The 18,149-nt window shown below is 52.3% G+C and overlaps 1 protein-coding gene across 1 annotated transcript in view; it reads right to left on the minus strand.

The window, feature by feature from the left end:
- Positions 1-657: 657 nt before the first annotated feature.
- PMP22 (peripheral myelin protein 22) overlaps positions 658-18,149 on the minus strand; it is a 34,005-nt gene continuing 16,513 nt past the window's right edge. Inside the window, exons 4-5 of the mRNA XM_066264313.1 lie at positions 11,553-11,693; positions 658-2,058 (exon numbers count right to left, since the gene is read on the minus strand). Coding sequence (XP_066120410.1) covers positions 1,895-2,058; positions 11,553-11,693 — 305 coding nt within the window. The 3' untranslated portion in view covers positions 658-1,894. The remainder of the gene's footprint in view (positions 2,059-11,552; positions 11,694-18,149) is intronic.

An 18,149-nucleotide genomic window follows, 5' to 3' on the forward strand; every position in this document is an offset into this window, starting at 1 on the left:
TTTCCACGTTGAGAATGACATTATTTTCTCTCGATCTCTGGTGCCAAGTTCAACCTAGGTGCTCACTGAATATTGAAGAACATTAAATGCATCATGACCTTGATGTAGGTCAGAGGCACACGCTAAAAGGTCCAGGAGGTAAAAATATAAATGAGACACACAGTTCAGCAACTAGGAGCAGGATGACACCATCAGCCCTTTCCCTTCCCCAGGACGGCGCTAGGAGCTCAGCCGATGCCACCCAACGTGATATCCGCAAGTTCGGCCTCCACTGTATCCTCCCTCCCTTCCTTCTGAATGTTAGGTCTGTGCAGCGCATACGAACACTCCCCATACGTGAGGTGAGTGCAGGAACACTCCTGTGGTCCCCACGCCGGTCACCAGAGAACAGAGCAGGAGAGAGGGTTGACTAAACGGACCCTCGCGTCCCTCCTGGTCCATCTATCAATACAATTCCCGTTTCAGCTGTGGTTCTCGGCCCTCTCCAGCAAGTAGACATTTGCCCGGGCTTCCGGAAGGTTTGTACAAAAGCGAGATGCTTTTTTGGTCCCTTCACACCAAACCTACACTTTCCGCTGGGGTTTTCCCCCCCTCCACGCCCACAGGTGTTTCACACTCACACCCAGGTCCCCCCCAAAAAAACCCGACAGAGATCAGTGAGTTACTCTGATGTTTATTTTAATGCATCTTAGTCCACACTGTTGGTATAAAATCAGGAAAAAAGCAAAGCGAGGGGGGAAAACAAAAGAAGGTCTGGAGTCTTAGCATCAGAAGGCACCACGTACACATCTACAGTCGGGGGCCAGTACAAGTCATTGCCAGACAGTCCTTGGAGACAGAGGACAGGCTAGACCCCCGCTGAGCCCCAGGGACTCGCGGCTCCAGGGGGTCCAGAGACTCGTCCAGAACGCTCCGACCGCAAGAAAAGTGTGGGAGGGGTCACAGCGGCGCCTTTTGTGTATTTATTATAGTGATAAGAGCAGCCTCGCTAGTTAGAAAAGCAGTTATAAACTGTTTATATTACACAGAATTACTCAGGTCTCCCCATTCTCCTTTAGGGTGTAAAACGGTTAATTGAATTTCCAGTGAGTCGTTTAGACGATTAGTGATAACAAGGAATGGTAAATACATAGCACCATTTCATAGGTTTTCGGTTTTCTGTTGTTTTTGTTGTGTGTTTTTTGTGTGGTTTTTTTTTTTTGGTCACCAATTTCTCATCGAGATGTGTGGCCGGGACACTCACCCCTCAAGGGCAAGACCCCCCAGAGCCGCAGCCGTGATTTCTGCCGAGGGCTCCAGTTTTTCAGGGTCTCGGCCACGCGTGCGCCCGGGAGTGTGGGCCGTGGTGTCTCTGGGAGAACACTAGGTTGCCCACAATAAGTGGGCTTTTTGGCCATTCGGGGTTTCTACCCACATTTTGGTTTTCTAAATGAGGTGGCGTGGGAGGGAGGTATCTTCTTTCAAATGAAAGGGGAGGGGGTGAGATGGAGTTATTTTCTTTCTGGGCAAAATCAAAAATAATGAAAAACAAAACAAAACAAAAATACTGAGTGCGGTTATAAGATTAGGATGTCAAAGTTCCTTAGCTACTTCTTTAAGGTTTCAACACAAGGCTGATGGTCAACATATAAAGCAAACAATACTATGTACATATATGTAAAAAGTGTTATAAATAGGTTTTATAAACCGTAGATATTATATACATCTTCAATCAACACGGACCCCTCCCCCCACCCCCCCACTGCTTTCTGCTTGGTTTGGTTTGAGTTTGGGTTTTTTGGCTAGCTATTTTTTTTTGGTGGTTTGTTTGTTTGTTTGTTTGTGTGTCTGTCTTGGGTGTCCTTCCTCCCTTCCCCGTGTACGCTCAGAGCCGCGGACCAACTGTCCGGGCGCCTCATTCGCGCTTCCGCAGGATCACGTAGATGACGCCGCTGAGGAGGGCCAGGGGGAAGGCCACCCAGGCCAGGATGTAGGCGAAGCCGTAGGAGTAGTCCGAGTTGAGGTGCCACTCCGGGTGTCTCACCGTGTAGATGGCCGCCGCGCTCATCACACACAGACCTGGGGAGAGGGGGACACGCGGAGTGAGCGGGGGACCACAGTGGGGACCCCTCTCCACCACCCCCAGGCAGGACCCCAGACAGCCGCCCACACCTCTTGCTGCTCCTGACTACACACACACACACACACACACACGCACGCACACACACGCACGCACACAGGCCACCGCACGGGCTGCAGGGGGCAGGCATGCCGTGTGCGAGCACACGGGGCTCTAGAAGGATCTGCCGCCAGGTCCAGAGGCGAGAGGAGGAAGCCTGCAGATACAGGAACGTGGAAGGCGGTCTGCACACCACTTCCCATCTGTGCGACCCCGCCATCGTCCTTGTCAGCTTTGTTTGTTTTTCATTGATTTGTGAGAGGAAGGGAGAGAGAGGAAGGGAGAGAGAAAGGAAGAAGGAGAGAGGAGGAAGAGAGAGAGGGGAAAGAAGAAAGAGGAAGAAGGAGAGAGGAGGAAGAGAGAAGAAGGGAGAGAGAGGAGAGAAGCATCAACTCTTTCACACAGCTGTTCCATTTGGCTGTGTACTCACTGATTGCTGCTCATGCATGCCTGAGTAGGGGTCAAACGCAGGACTTCTGACATGCCAGGACAACTCTATTCACTGAACCACCCAGCCAGGGTCTTTATCATCTTTTCTGCCCTATTTCTCTTGCTCTGTCACCAACTTCCAGCAGGCACAAGGTCGCCATGAGAATTTGGGTTGCAAGATACACCTGCCTATCTCTTTCCAAGGATGGCTGGGTGTGGAAGCTGCAGACCTGTGGAGCACTCTACCGACGAGAAGGGTGTTATCCGGAGAGCCAGTGAATGTGAAATGACACTTGGCCATTCTCTGAGTCACGTCACGGACACACCATTGGGCCCCTGGCGGAACACAGGGGCAGAACCCCAGGCTAACCCTCTTAGCAGGACGGCCTGCCATGTAAGAGACAAAACACGCCGTGCCTGTGGGCACGGCTGGGCAGACAGAGAGATCTCCGGGGATGACGGGGTGAGGAGGAAACCAGGAGGGCGGACAGGACAGGAGAGGGACACTCAGCCACAGAGGGGGGAGCCGACCGGGGCAAGCTCACTGCCCCGGGTCCCTTTCCCCAGTTCTCGGTGCCTCCGAGGTTGGGCTGGGAGCCAAAAGAAGGCTGAGACGACAGCACGTACCCTGGCGGAAGAGCGAGCCACCCTTCCTTGCCACCGCAGCCCTTTGGTGCGGGAAGGAGAAGAACAGCCTCCACCTTGGTCCTCACGGAGCCAGCAAGTTCCGGCGCGACAGTCCCAGCCCACCACGACAGCCAGCATCCCTTGCAGGGAGGGGCCTGCGCCGTCAGCACGCCAGGCTGCGGCCGCACAAAGCGGCTCTGTTTCCTCCTGAAAGCAGGGTCTTTGAAAGGCTCTGAGTGAGTCCATTATGAACCCAGCAGGCCGCGTGGGATTCCTGTGGTTCCAAAGCTCCCCACGCGCTGGGCCGCCCACACCTAACCTCACTGCTATTTGTCGGGACACTGCAACTTTGTCTGAATAAAGTGCAGAATGGGGACTAGGTCACATTCGCCACCCTGATAAGACCGTCCTTCTGCATGTCAGAAGAACAGAAAACTCCCACTGAACTGGCCCCCGTTGAGAAAGCCACACAACAGTCTCAGAGCGACGGTGGGAGCAGATCCAGGACCCCGCCACCTTACTGCGGGCTGGGAGACACCGAAGACCTCTGTCTGTGTCAGAGGGGCCACCACCGCCGGCCGGTTTCTGTTTGAGAAAACACAGTTTTGATCTACTGGGAACACACTCCGTTTGCCTTGAGATCCACGATCCTCCGTGGTCTTCACCTACGACTCCAGGGCTCACCTCTCCAAAGTGCTAAGTCCTGTCTCGAAGAGATACTGAAGTTGTCTCTTGGGCTAGAGCACAGCTACCTAAGGAGGGCGGGGCTACAACAAGAGAGGCGAGAAGCAGGACCCAAGGAGAGAGGGAGGGATGAACAGCATGCTAAAAGGCTGGGACAATGCTTATTGTTTCTGCTGAGCTTCCGAATGGGGTGTGTGCCTAACCAGCGCTGGCCTGAACAAGGCCACCGTAGCCATGGAGACCAGCTGTGCCCAGATCTCACTGGTAAAGAAAATGCCAAAGAGAAAACATCCTGTCTAGGACCAGGAGGGAGAGAGAGGGGCAGGACACAACACATGTGCGATGACTAATCAGCACTTCATTAAAGCTTAATTTATGACATGTCCCCTCGTGGAACCTCAGGAGTCAAGGAATGTAGCTTTTCCTTCAAAGAGCAATCGGCTTACTTACAAAGCCAAAGACACGCTACACGCTTTATCATGGCTGTTCTCAGGGGACTGAAGTCTTAGGGAAATGCGAGATTATAAGGCTGTCTCTTGGGAAATGCCATAGATGTACCCTGGAACCTGGAGAAGTTAATGTCCTAAAATAGTCCCTAAAAGTCAAACATTGCTTCTCACAAGTGAACTGTGACTCCCTTTCTCAGCAACCAGCAAGTGAAAATGCATTGATGAAGGTTCCCCATGATGAAGGTTCCCCATGATGAAGGTTCCCTGTGATGAAGGTTCCCCGTGACCAAGGTTCCCCGTGACAAAGGTTCCCTGTGATAAAGGTTCCCCGTGATAAAGGTTCCCTGTGACGAAGGTTGGTGAAGCCACTGGCACAGTGGCAGGGACCCTGCTTTTCCCACTGGGGAGCAGTCTGTGTTTTAGCAGCAACGGGGATGCCCTGAGGGTCTGTGCTTTGCAGTGACAAGAGACACCTTGAGAGGGGCCTGCTTCTGGGAGTGTAGGTCACCCTTGAGTGGAAGGACAGAGACCCTTCCAGATAACACAAAAGTACCAGCCATTCAAGAGTTCGCAAGAGTTTCCACCCATTTCGGGATGGCCGAGTCTGAGACAGCTCCCAGAAAATCCTCCCTAAACCCTGGTGACGAGGAGACCTCAAGACCCTTTAACGATGACAGCCACTGCAGAGGACTGAGGTAGAGCCCAGAACTTTTGGAAGGGAGCGAGGAAGGTGCCGGAGGCAAAGGAAGAAATGGTGGGGATCCTCCAATTTCCTTACCTCTATTCTGTTCGGCTCCACAAACCCGTAGCGAGGACCCACTGTGTGCAGGCGCCGTCCTGGGTGCTGAGAGCACCCAGATGAGCGAGGCCAGGGCCCCGCCTTCAGGGGTCAGCGGAAACATCCAACACCGTACAATGTGAGAAGAGAGGGAGAGAGGAGAGCACTCCATGCCCAGAGAACACGGGGGGCACTGGGTCCAAACCGGGGGCCTGGAGGAATCTGGCGGCGGAGACGGGGCCGGCCTGGGACCAAAGGGTGCGTCCGAGTTGGCCAGGCGGAGAGAGGAGGGAAGGGAGCCCAGGGAAGGAGGAAGACCAGAGCGAGGCGAGGGGGACTGAGTGTCCCCGCAGTGCAGAGAGAGCCTGCCCCGGCCGGGAGAGGGGCCGGAGCGGCGGGCTGAGGAGGCCGTGGTGGGGAGCCCATCCTCAGCGGAGGAGAAAGCAGGGTCAGAGGTGGGTTTCAGGAGATCAGCCCGACAGCAGTGTGGGAAACAGCTTTCGGGGAGGGGACAAGAGAGGGGACAGCAGGGTGCATGCGCTGGCTTCTGCGTGGCTGCAGAGGCGTCCGCGAGGACGAGAAGAGAAACGGACGCATCTACGTAGGATGGCGCCCACGGGCCGGCCTTGGTGGTGCCTCGGCCAGGGGAGGAGGGGGAGGGGACCCTGGCAGGCCTGTCCGGTGGGTTAACTGGGGTCGCTAGGAAACAGTAACGGCTTGGAAGCCTAGAGAATAAACAGTTTCAAGTAGTGAACAGTCAACAGTGTTGAAAGGAGTTGTGGGTGAATTCTGCAAAAGGTTTAAAGGTGGAGACCTCGGTAACCTTTTTGCAAAAGAAGTTCATTGGAACAGAAGCCAGAGTGCGGTCGGCCGGAAAGTGGACGTCAAGTGGGACCCCCGAGCCGGTCAGCAGAAGGTGCCTCCGTGGCGTGGGTCTGATGCGTGAGAGCATGCCTTTTCCTTGCCCCGCCTCAGCCTGAGGGTGGCAAGTTGGGGCAGGAAGAGGCTGGAAGGGCCAAAGCTCTGAAGGCACTGGCCTCCACGTCCGAGCTGCACCAAGCCTTCTCTGTGCTGCCGGCCCCGCTGCCACTCCAGCACCCAAGGGACCCCGGCAGCCTGGAAAGTCACCCACAGCGTTCTAGATTCTGCTCTGGGCGTGGCCAGGGCAACATCCGGAACGGCTCTCTCAGAAGGAGAGGTTTCTAAACGGGGTATCCATCGGTCTTTGAACAGAGGGAGGTCGCCAGGCTTTGCTTCACTTCCCAACTTATTGTACCCTCACGCCCTTTCTCTAGCACATCTGCATCAGTCTGTCTGGCAGAAGAAATGAAACAAATGGGAAAAAGAGAATCTCCCTCGGGAGAGCACTGCTCCCATTTTCTGTCCTCTTCATGACAGTAAACAGTAACGACACATGTGACTCGAGTCTGACTCCGCCCACGGGACACAGTGATGCCGTCATCCAACCAGTAGGTGACCCGGGGCATTCTGTTACGCGGCAGGCTCAGAGCTAGCTCACTGCTGGGTGCAAGAGGTGAAACAGAGGAAAACGTGCCTCTCTTTCTTTCAGGCCTGTATCTTCATGAATTTCTTCATGTTTTCCCATCCAGTGTGACCCAGCCCAACAGAGTTAGGGGTAAGGGTAGCTACTGTCTGGGGACAGATGTCTCCGGGCTCTGAAAATAAGAATGACACCAGAACCCAGATACAGGATCGGGACGGCCCTTCTCTAAGAAGGGGGCTCAGAAGAACCAATGGCTCGTGACTAGGATGAGCCGTCTGGGGAGAAATGTCCTAGAAGACCTTCAGTGGGACGAGGGGCAGTTGAACGGCCACCCTGGTGGCTCCCGACCTTGCACGAACCTCAGAGCAGCCCCGCCCAAGAGCTCTTAAGTAGGACACTCCAGGGATGAAGTCTGAGCACCGGGCATTTTTTTAAAAAGCACCCCGTCTTTTACAGGGTCGTTCTGACATGCAGCTAAGATGGAAAAGCACTCCACTAGAGGATGACACTTAGGAGGCAGCCTGCCTAAGGCATGTGCAGCCCAGGAAAGCTCGTTCCCCAACGGGAGACCGGTGGCTCATTGTGAAAGGGGAGGAGCCTGATGCAGCCCAGCAGGCGGACCTGTAGCCCGTGCAGAGCCGGGGTCCGGACGGAGGAAGGCAGAGACCGCTCCTAAATACCTAGTCAGCTCCGCAAGCCCCACCCCCCGGCCTTGCACCGGCCTTTCCTGTCCCCTGGGTGTAAAGTCTGTAAAGATCACAGCCAGGCCCTCCGGAAAGAAGCTATGCAGACATCATCCAGCCTGCAACTGTCGCCAGAGAGACTCGGCGAAGATCCTGGTGCCTTCCACCTCAAACGCCTTAGGCTTTCAGGACGCACCTGCCCTGCCCGGACCTTGTCTACTGTGGCAGGAACACTCTTAAGATTGTACATCCCATGATGGTGGGGCTGCTTTCTTTTTCCTTCCTCCCTCCCTCCCTCCCTCTGTCCCTTCCCTCCTCTTGTTGTGTGTGTGTGTTAGTTTTCTAATTGGTTCGTCAGTATCAAGCTGCGAGTTCTCAGGGCTGGCCCCACTTCTCAACTCCAGCAAACCTCCCCCTCCTTTCCTCTCTGGTCACCGACTTCTCCCTGGGTTCTGAGTTGGGAAACACACAGGACACGGCCGGTTTAGAACTGTCAGGCATTAAGAGTCAGGCAACCTCTGAGTCAGATCCTTCCGTCTTTTTCGTGCTGAGTTTTAACGGGGAGACTCTACAGCAAGGTCAAACGCGCAGCACTCCAGAGGCCTGAGTGTCCTCAAAGACTGCCGTTCAGATCCCGCTGGACTGGGGAGTTCGCGGGTTAAGAACAGAAAACTCTTAGGACCTAACAAATGACAGCTATTGTGCTGGCTCGCCATCTCCCACGCGAGATAAGGTCCCCTTCCAGGGCGGGCGGCTACGCTGACACAGCGGTAAGGGGACCGTGGGCCTCGTGAGAGGCGAGCGGCCAGGTCTGCGGAGGATCAAGGGGGGGCAGCCCTACGTGCCTTCTCCAGCTCGGTGGTTTTCACGGCCAAGTTCCAGAAGGCCCCACCGAGCTCCGAGGAGAAGTGAGTGTGGCCAGTAACCACGCTTCGTAAGATCAGGAAAATCTAAACACAAGGAGTTTTTTGCTGGGCTGAATACTCGGACACACAGGGCAGCCTCAGCGTTTCATCTGCAGCTGACTTGACGGTGCTTGTCTCCGGACCCCGGGTTTTGACCTAAAACGATGCTGTTAAAGGGCATCGTTGTTACAGAGTTTAAAGCTAAACTATCTCAGCGGGGGGGGGGGGGGGGGGGGGGGGGGAGGTGCAGAGGAAAAGTGCCGTCCGCTCGGAGAAGCCCCTTCAACAGCGCCAGCTTTTCCGAGCCCAGTATTTGCGGTTTAATCCGTCCTCACTGTGCAGGCACTTGCGAGCCAGCCACCGAAGTGTGGGACTCGGGAATAAAGTACAATGCAAGTCTGCACTGACCGTTCACTGTACGTCCATTCAATAAAATAGGACCAAAAGCTGAGTGTCTACCTTGGATATTGTGTTCCTTAAAGATTTTTGGTGTAGTCTGTGTCTCTGACTATAAAAATGGTACCAAACTGTCCTCAGTCCCTGTGCTACAAGAAGTGTAAACACTCACTCTCCTAGCAGGGTGGCCTTGCACACTCAGTGTGTTCTCCGCCGGGTGGCAGCTTATTTATCAGTAAAGTAACAACCTTGTCTAGATCAAATAGAAACATTTTATGAGACTTCTGCTTCGGAAGACTATATTACTTTATCTTGAGGATACATCCATTGATACAGTGGATGAGATCACCATTTGAATTTATATCACATTCAAATGTGGTGAGCCAAAGCAATGCCAGCATACATTCTAGTTTTATGTATAACTTCCGGAAATTTGAGTGAATAACGGTGACTCCGCTTCCAATATACCTAGAAACGGCCTTCACGGAATCATTAGTAACTCAACCAAGCTGGTGACAACCCAGGAGCTTGGTGTGATGTAGTAAAACTATGGAAGTAGAAAAGCACTACTTGTTTATGAAATCCTGAAATTGTATATATTGAAACGTTATATTTAAGCATGTAATGAGAAGTGGATCTCCAGGTTACTTCCTTTTTTCCTGGAAAGGATAAATACATCTCTGGCTTCTAAAAAAAAATCAACATTCAACTTCGGGCTGTGTCTTACCATACAGCTCTATGCAAGCCATTAGATGCACTTATCTGCTCATCCATCAAGGGCACATGGACCGTTCTCAACCCTCACATGACTGCTCCCGAGCACAAGGGGGTGACTCAGCACTAGGGACACTCTGACAAGCACTTAAAACAAGAAATGCTAGTGTGACCAGATGGTGGTGCACTGGCTAGAGCAGGGGTCCCCAAACTTTTTACACAGGGGGCCAGTTCACTGTCCCTCAGACCGTTGGAGGGCCGGACTATAAAAAAAAAACTATAAAAAAAACTATAGCCCTGGCCGGTTGGCTCAGCGGTAGAGCGTCGGCCTAGCGTGCGGAGGACCCAGGTTCGATTCCCGGCCAGGGCACACAGAAGAAGCGCCCATTTGCTTCTCCACCCCTCCGCCGCGCTTTCCTCTCTGTCTCTCTCTTCCCCTCCCGCAGCCAAGGCTCCATTGGAGCAAAGATGGCCTGGGCGCTGGGCATGGCTCTGTGGCCTCTGCCTCAGGCGCTAGAGTGGCTCTGGTCGCAACATGGCGACGCCCAGGATGGGCAGAGCATCGCCCCCTGGTGGGCAGAGCGTCGCCCCTGGTGGGCGTGCCGGGTGGATCCCGGTCGGGCACATGCGGGAGTCTGTCTGACTGTCTCTCCCTGTTTCTAGCTTCAGAAAAATGAAAAAAAAAAAAAAAAACTATAAAAAATCCCTATGCACACTGCACATATCTTATTTTAAAGTAAAAAAACAAAACGGTAACAAATACCATATTTAAAATAAAGAACAAGTAAGTTTAAATCAACAAACTGACCAGTATTTCAATGGGAACTATGGGCCTGCTTTTGGCTAATGAGATGGTCAATATGCTCCTCTCACTGACCACCAATGAAAGAGGTGCCCCTTCCGGAAGTGCAGCGGGGGCCGGATGAATGGCCTCAGTGGGCCGCATGTGGCCCGCGGGCCGTAGTTTGGGGACCCCTGGGCTAGAGCATCAACCTGGGATAGAGGTTTGAAACCCCAGGGTCACCAGCTGGAGCGCAAGCTCATCTGTCTTGAGCATGGGGTTGCTGGCTTGAGTGTGGGATCTTTGACATGATCCTATGGTCACTGGCTTGAACCCAAAGGTCACTGGCTTCAAGCCCAAGGTTGCTGGCTTAAACAAGAGGTCACTGACCCAGCTGGAGCCTCCCCCCATATCAAGGAACATATGAGAAGTAATCAATGAACAACTAAGGCGCCACAACTATGAGCTGATGCTTCTCATCTCTCTCCCTTCCTGTCTGTCTCTGTCTCTTTTTAGCAAGAGATGCTCTGCCATTCGCCTGCTCAGTCAGAACGCAGAACATCGCACGGTGCCCAGCTGTGCTCTGGCCCGCAGGGAGTTCACCATTCATTAACCTGGGCTACAGAACCCACCACCACATTTGCCTCTTACGTCTCGACGACGTCCTGCTGACTCAGTGAGCCGGCGGTCTACGGACAACAGGACGAGAAGTAGGACGCGGTCAGACTCTAGAGAGGGGACGGGGAGGTGTCGCCCTCTGCAGCAGAAGTCTCGAGGGCTCTGCACACCATACATCTGGACAGCCTGTCCGGGGGAGGGGGAAGTTTGGGAAGGAGATAAAGACCTCCTGGTGTGTCGGCAGGGTCCCAGAGTTGGAAAAGATGGCAAGTTTCACAATGGTGTCAAAATGGAGACACCTGCAAGTGACAACAGTAAGTCAAAGCCCCGCGGAACTGAGGAGCGGGGGCAGAGGAGAGTGAGAGCTTGTGAGTGTGGTTTCATCGGGGCGGCGCCACTTTCTGTGCCGGGGCTGGAATGGCTCTGCGGGGCATAACACGATCTGTGTGAATCCACCCTCAGGGCTGGCCTCTGCCACACTGCACCCTCAGCGCTCAGGGCGGATGTTGTGCCCAGACTGCAGTGTCCTTCCCGGCGAAGGCTCTGGGTTTGGTTAGGGACCTTCCTTCCAGAGCCCCCGGTCCTACTTCCTGTGCATGTCATTCCCACGAAGAAGGGGCACTTCCTGAATTCTAAGGTAGATACACACGCGTGCGTGTGCACACAGACACGCACACACACACACACACACACCTGTCCTTCAGGAAAACTGTCCAGCGGGCAGACTCGGGAAAATCAGTCATTCCGGGCCTCGTCCCTCTACCACTGACGGCCCCACAGCCGCGGACAGGCCTGGCCTCCCCGCGGACGGTGGCGTCTCACTTACCGGCCAGGATCTGGAAGAAGCCCGTGAGGTAAAAGCGGCCCCCCTTGGTGAGCGTGAAGAGCTGGCAGAAGAACAGGAACAGGGACAGGACGCTGAAGATGATGGACAGGATCATGGTGGCCTGGACGGACTGCAGCCATTCTGGAGGGAAGAGACGCCGCGTTAGGGCCGGCCGGCCGTGGCCCGGTCTGGGCTCTGTTCCCCGCAGGGAACCCCGGGGCCGGGGGCGCCGTGACCCTGGAGAGCCGCAGTCCTCCCGGGGGGCGCAAGCCCTCTTTCCTGAGCACCCCGACAATTCACTTTGTACTCTTGCAAATCAGCTGTGGATGCTGGAAGGAAGGGTCGGAAGGCAATGCCTGCAGCCTGCTGCTGAGCTGTGAAACTCCAGGCAAAATAAAATATGGAGTCGCCATCCAATCTGGTTTTCCCCAAATGTATCCCTTACACCAGGGGTCCCCAAACCCTTTACACAGGGGGCCAGTTCACTGTCCCCAGACCATTGGAGGGCCGGACTATAAAATAAACTATTAACAAATCCCTATGCACACTGCACATATCTTATTTTAAAGTAAAAAAACAAAACGGGGACAAATACAATATTTAAAATAAAGAACAAGTAAATTTAAATCAACAAACTGACCAGTATTTCAATGGGAACTATGGGCCTGCTTTTGGCTAATGAGATGGTCAATGTGCTCCTCTCACTGACCACCAATGAAAGAGGTGCCCCTTCCGGAAGTGCAGCGGGGGCGGATAAATGGCCTCAGGGGGCCGCATGCAGTCTGCAGGCCGTAGTTTAGGGACCCCTGCCTCACACAGACGGGTATGTGTGGAAGAGGGCCTGGGCCCCACCCCCTGCCTTCTCTGGTCTTGCCCTCGGAGGTGTTTAAAGGGCGTATTGGAACGCCTGTAGTACAAGAATAGTTTAAAACTGCTGTTCAACATATCAGTGTCCCCCGAAGACAGACAGGGGACGGATGGGAATAAGAAAATGGTAAAAAATAAAATAAAAATAAAAAGGAAGAAGGTGCTAATGGAGAAGAGCTCTGGAAACCCGTTTCCTCAGCCAAGTCCGTCTTTCCTTGGTCCGTCCTGACCCTCATCCTTGGCCTCCGCACCGAGCGGGGCGTGCTGGGTGGAGCCTGTGCTCGGAGACCCCGGATTCCGCCCCCGCATCGTGACCGCACCCCCCAGCCGCACAGCACACCTCCCGCTGCCACCAGAAACTCCGGCAAGGAGGAGAATCCTGCAGTTCATCATCTACCGCTAAATAATGTCATTCCAGCAAGGGGGGGGGGGGGGCACGGCCTGGGTCCAGCGCTCCGGAGGGAGCTCGGCAGCGTCCGCCTGGGGGAGCTGCCTGCGGCCTTGCCCACCCGCCGGCCACGCCCTTTCTCGGACACTGCTCTACACGGGGAAGAGCAGCTGCAGGGCCACAGGCCTTCACCCTCTGCACTCGGGATCGGGCGGGTGTGTCATGGAAAAACCACATGGGCGCTTAACGCAGCCTTCCAAGCAACGGCCTGGGGATGGTTTACAATCGCCACCCAATAAAATGAGCCTGGTTTGAGTGACACGTAGGGAGCTCGTGGCAGAATTTTACAAGGCGCTGGTTAGCCCCGGCCGGATGGCTCAGTTGGTTCGAGCATCGCCCTGAAGCACAGAGGTTGCTGGTTCAATCCTGGGTCAGGACACAGAGAAGAACCGGTTGATTTCTTCTCTCTTTTCTCCCTCTCTCCCCTCCTCTCTCTCTCTCTAAAATCAATCAATAAATTAAAAGTTTTAAAAAATAATAACAAGGCCCTGGCCGGTTGGCTTAGCGGTAGAGCGTTGGCCTAGCGTGCGGAGGACCCAGGTTCGATTCCCGGCCAGGGCACATAGGAGAAGCGCCCATTTGCTTCTCCACCCCTCCGCCGCGCCTTCCTCTCTGTCTCTCTCTTCCCCTCCCGCAGCCAAGGCTCCATTGGAGCAAAGATGGCCCGGGCGCTGGGGATGGCTCTGTGGCCTCTGCCCCAGGCGCTAGAGTGGCTCTGGTCGCAACATGGCGACACCCAGGAGGGTCGCAACATGGCGACGCCCAGGATGGGCAGAGCATCGCCCCCTGGTGGACAGAGCGTCGCCCCTGGTGGGCGTGCCGGGTGGATCCCGGTCGGGCGCATGCGGGAGTCTGTCTGACTGTCTCTCCCTGTTTCCAGCTTCAGAAAAATGCAAAAAAAAAAAAAAAAATAATAATAATAATAATAATAACAAATAAAGGTGCTGGTTAGATTAAACATTACGAGAGCCTCACATAAGATTTTCCAGAAGCCTTTTGGACTCGGAAGAAAACATGAGAGACCAATTCACCTCCCTTATACGGAAAGAGATTTCCCGGGATGTGTGGATGAACCCAGTTGGCACGGCCGAGCCCGGGGCCCTCGGTTCCCATTCAGTGTACTTTCCACTATGACAGGACACATGCTTTTCAAAATGTTTTTCAACTTCTTTGTCAATTAAGGTAAGAAGCTGATGTCTAACAGGTGCTGAGCCATGCCAGCTCCATGTTTATATATTCTTCATCAGATGTGTTTGCCGCTATCCAGCCTCATGGTTCTCCTGGAAGGACAGTCTGCAATAAAGCTAATGTTGCCATTAATATTGTTTAAAAAAAATTATCCATCACTCTAGTAGGAGAAGCTGGAAGCAAGCCCACAAATCCACAACGAAGGCCGACAGCAACTTGGCTTTGCAGGGGGTCCCCTCAGCATGCACCTGCAGACACAGGGGTCCCCTCGGCGTGCACCTGCAGACACAGGGGTCCCCTCGGCGTGCACCTGCAGAAGCAGGGGTCCCCTCGGCGCAAACCTGCAGACGCGGGGGTCCCCTCAGCATGAACCTGCAGACACAGGGGTCCCCTCGTGCACCTGCAGACACAGGGGTCCCCTCGTGCACCCGCGGACACAGGGGTCCCCTCAGCATGAACCTGCAGACACTGGGGTCCCCTCGTGCACCTGCAGACACAGGGGTCCCCTCATGCACCTGCAGACGCGGGGGTCCCCTCGGCGCGCACCGGCAGACACGGGGGTCCCCTCGGCGTGCACCCGCAGACGCGGGGGTCCCCTCGGCGTGCACCCGCAGACGCGGGGGTCCCCTCGGCGTGCACCCGCAGACGCGGGGGTCCCCTCGGCGTGCACCCGCAGACGCGGGGGTCCCCTCGGCGTGCACCCGCAGACACAAGGGGTCCCCTCGGCGTGCACCCGCAGACGCGGGGGTCCCCTCGGCGTGCACCCGCAGACACGGGGGTCCCCTCGGCGTGCACCTGCAGACGTGGGGGTCCCCTCGGCGTGCACCTGCAGACACAGGGGGTCCCCTCAGCGCGCACCTGCAGAGGGACAGCAGTGGGTACAGGTGACGTCCAGGAGTCTCCTCTCCTGTTCGGAGACCTTACCTTCGTCTTTACCCTCCACCGTCATTCACAACAGGAACTTTTACCAGATCTCATTTTTAGAGAAAACTCCAACTCTCACACGTTCCATCTACATGAATAGGGCACGTCCCTCAGCTGCTTCAAGTAACCAAATCCTTTTCCAAAACTCAGCTTACCAATAATTTAAACCTTAGTTCCCACCTCATGACCCCTGAGGCATTCTGCCAAGAACTGTTTCTCAGACCAGATCAGAATGAGGGGACTAAGGAAGTTTCCACTCAGTGAGCGTTTGCTGAGCACCCACTGTTTGAGCCAGGCCCCTTTCGGCGGATTCCGGGGCTACCAAGTTGAAGAAGAACATTTTCCTCCACAGGCTCCAAAAATAAAGCACACACATGAAGGTAGTGAGTCCGATTCTATCAACAACCTCAGTATGCGTGACTGGATTCAAATCACTCGTGATACGATTTAGGGTTTCATCCTGAACTACATAATTCTTATCTATATAGTCTTACATAAGAGATGCACCTAAATCAAACAAGTCAAAAATCAAAGATTTTAAAAAGAAGCCACCAGGCGAATACCAACGGAAGGAAAGCAGATATAGTAACAATAGTTTCAGACAAAAAAAAATTTAAATAGAAAAGAAGTAGCCAAAGAGGGATAGTCATAATGAGGAAAGATGCAGTTGACCGTGAAAAAAAGTCAGTCAGAAACCTTTATGCATGTAACAAGGCCAGGGAAAGAGCAAAAAGCCAAAAGTAGTTTAAGTGTGAGAAGACACTCAAATAAAGGTACACTCCCAGTGAAAAGTGGACCATATCTGCCTCAGAACAGGTAACTCAAATCAAATATACAGTAGAATATAGATTTATATAACGAATCAGCCAACCCAGTTTGATAGGTATATAGAAAACTTGTCTCCATATAACAAGGAGTATAAATTATTTTCAAATATGCATGGGGCAGTCTTACAGACCGTGTTCTCAACAAATCTGAAATGAAACAGACAGAAGACAGGCACAACAAAAAGCAAGCAAGAAGCAGAAATTAAAAACAAGCTCGCCAAAAATAAACTCAGAAATTCAAAAACAGTATTCCAGATAATCCCGTGGATAAAGGAACCAAGATGAGAAGTAAAACGTTCTCCAGCAGGAACAATACTGAGCGTTCTGCACAGCAATCTGGTGGGCTGTGGCCAAGCAGTGCTCCGAGAAATGTGTGTACCCATAGAGCACTTGCTAGAAAGCACAGAAAAGAATGAACTAAACTCAGAAAAACATTAAATCCAAAATTAATTGACTTCATACTAATAAAAGCAGAGATCAATGAAATAGAAAAATATGACAAAAATATAGTTAATTAAAGAATCTGGATTTTTTTTTTTTGGAGGGGGAAGGAGAAATCAACAAAGTAGATAAATTTTATTAAAGTACATAAGAGAAGTGCTCAAGAAACAGAAATATACTGTGCTTCCAGATAGAAACTCTCAAAGTTGTAAAGATGTCACTTTTCTTCAAAGTAATCTACAAATTCCACGTTATCCTAATTAACATCTCAGCTAAATGTCGACAAAATGTTTCAAAGATTCATTTAAAACAATAAAAATAAAGAAACATAATGAGCAAGAATAGCCAAGAATGATTTTGAGCCAAACACAACAGCAAAGAACAAAAACAGACTCATAAACAAACAAAACTCATGAGGCCAGCCCTGGCCAGTTGGCTCAGTGGTAGAGCGTCGGCCTGGCGTGCAGAAGTCCTGGGTTTGATTCCCGGCCAGGGCACACAGAAGAAGCGCCCATCTGCTTCTCCACCCCTCCCCCCCTCCTTCCTCTCTGTCTCTCTCTTCCCCTCCCGCAGCCGAGGCTCCATTGGAGCAAAGATGGCCCGGGCGCTGGGGATGGCTCCTTGGCCTCTGCCCCAGGCGCTAGAGTGGCTCTGGTCGCGGCAGAGCGACGCCCCGGAGGGGCAGAGCATCGCCCGCTGGTGGGCAGAGCGTTGCCCCTGGTGGGCCTGCTGGGTGGATCCCGGTTGGGCGCATGCGGGACTGTCTCTCTCCGTTTCTAGCTTCAGAAAAATACAAAAAAAAAAACAACAAAAAACAAACAAACAAAAAAACCCATGAGGCCAGACACCGCACATTTGATGTCAGATATAGAGATAGACACAGCTCATATTTTCACGATCAAGTTTCAGCAACTCAAACAATGTGGTATTAATCATGAAAGAAAAATAAAACAGGAGACAGAACAAAGACGGTGGAAGTACACACGTGAATTCAGCGCACAATAAACACGTGAATTCAGCACACAATAAACACGTGAATTCAGCACACAATAAACACGGCACAGAAATCAGTCGGGAAAGAGTGTGACACAGATAAGTGGTGCTGTGATCTGTTTGTTTGTCAAAAGAATAAAAATTAGCTCTCTACCTCCCACCATTCACAAAGTTCAATTCCAGACGCATGAAACAGCCACATGTAGCATTTAAAAGCCATATAGACATGTGATTCACAAAGGAGAAATCTGAGCAGCCAGCAAACGTATTGGAAGGTACTCGACCCACTAATAACCAGGAAAATGCAAGTAAAATCCACGAGGAATGTGACATCAATGTTGATCCATCAACTTGTCAAAAATACCAAAATGATTGAAATGAACAGAATATGTATGTGATAAATACCTCTATACAATGTTCACAGGAATGATGATATAATAATCCCTTTGTGACCAGCAATTTGGCAGAATATATTTAAAATATTTAATGCCTATAACATGACTCCACAATTTAATCACTATATTCTGGATAAATACGCATAAATTCAAAGAGAAATGAATATGGTTGTTCATTGTAACACCATTCTCATGGGTGAAAACAGATTAGGGTATATCCCCTACAACGGTTCAAAACTCATGAGTTAGAAAATGAACCACCTTTGAAAGATCTCCAAGGCAATGAAAAGACCAGAGTATACACACAACAGGAGGTCAATATGTAAATACACACCAAAAAACGATATGTGTAGAGAGATATACACATGCAAGCATGTGTGTATGCGTGTGTTCATTGAAAAAAAGAGCCAATAATGTGTTATCAAAACTAATATCAATGATTTACCCCTAGGAACTGGGGCTGGAATGAAGAGGTTGGTTCAGGAGGCCTGTTTCACTTGATCTGTATAATTTG

The sequence above is a fragment of the Saccopteryx bilineata genome, chromosome 2 (assembly GCF_036850765.1).
Source record: "Saccopteryx bilineata isolate mSacBil1 chromosome 2, mSacBil1_pri_phased_curated, whole genome shotgun sequence".
Classification (NCBI taxonomy): Eukaryota; Metazoa; Chordata; class Mammalia; order Chiroptera; family Emballonuridae; genus Saccopteryx; species Saccopteryx bilineata.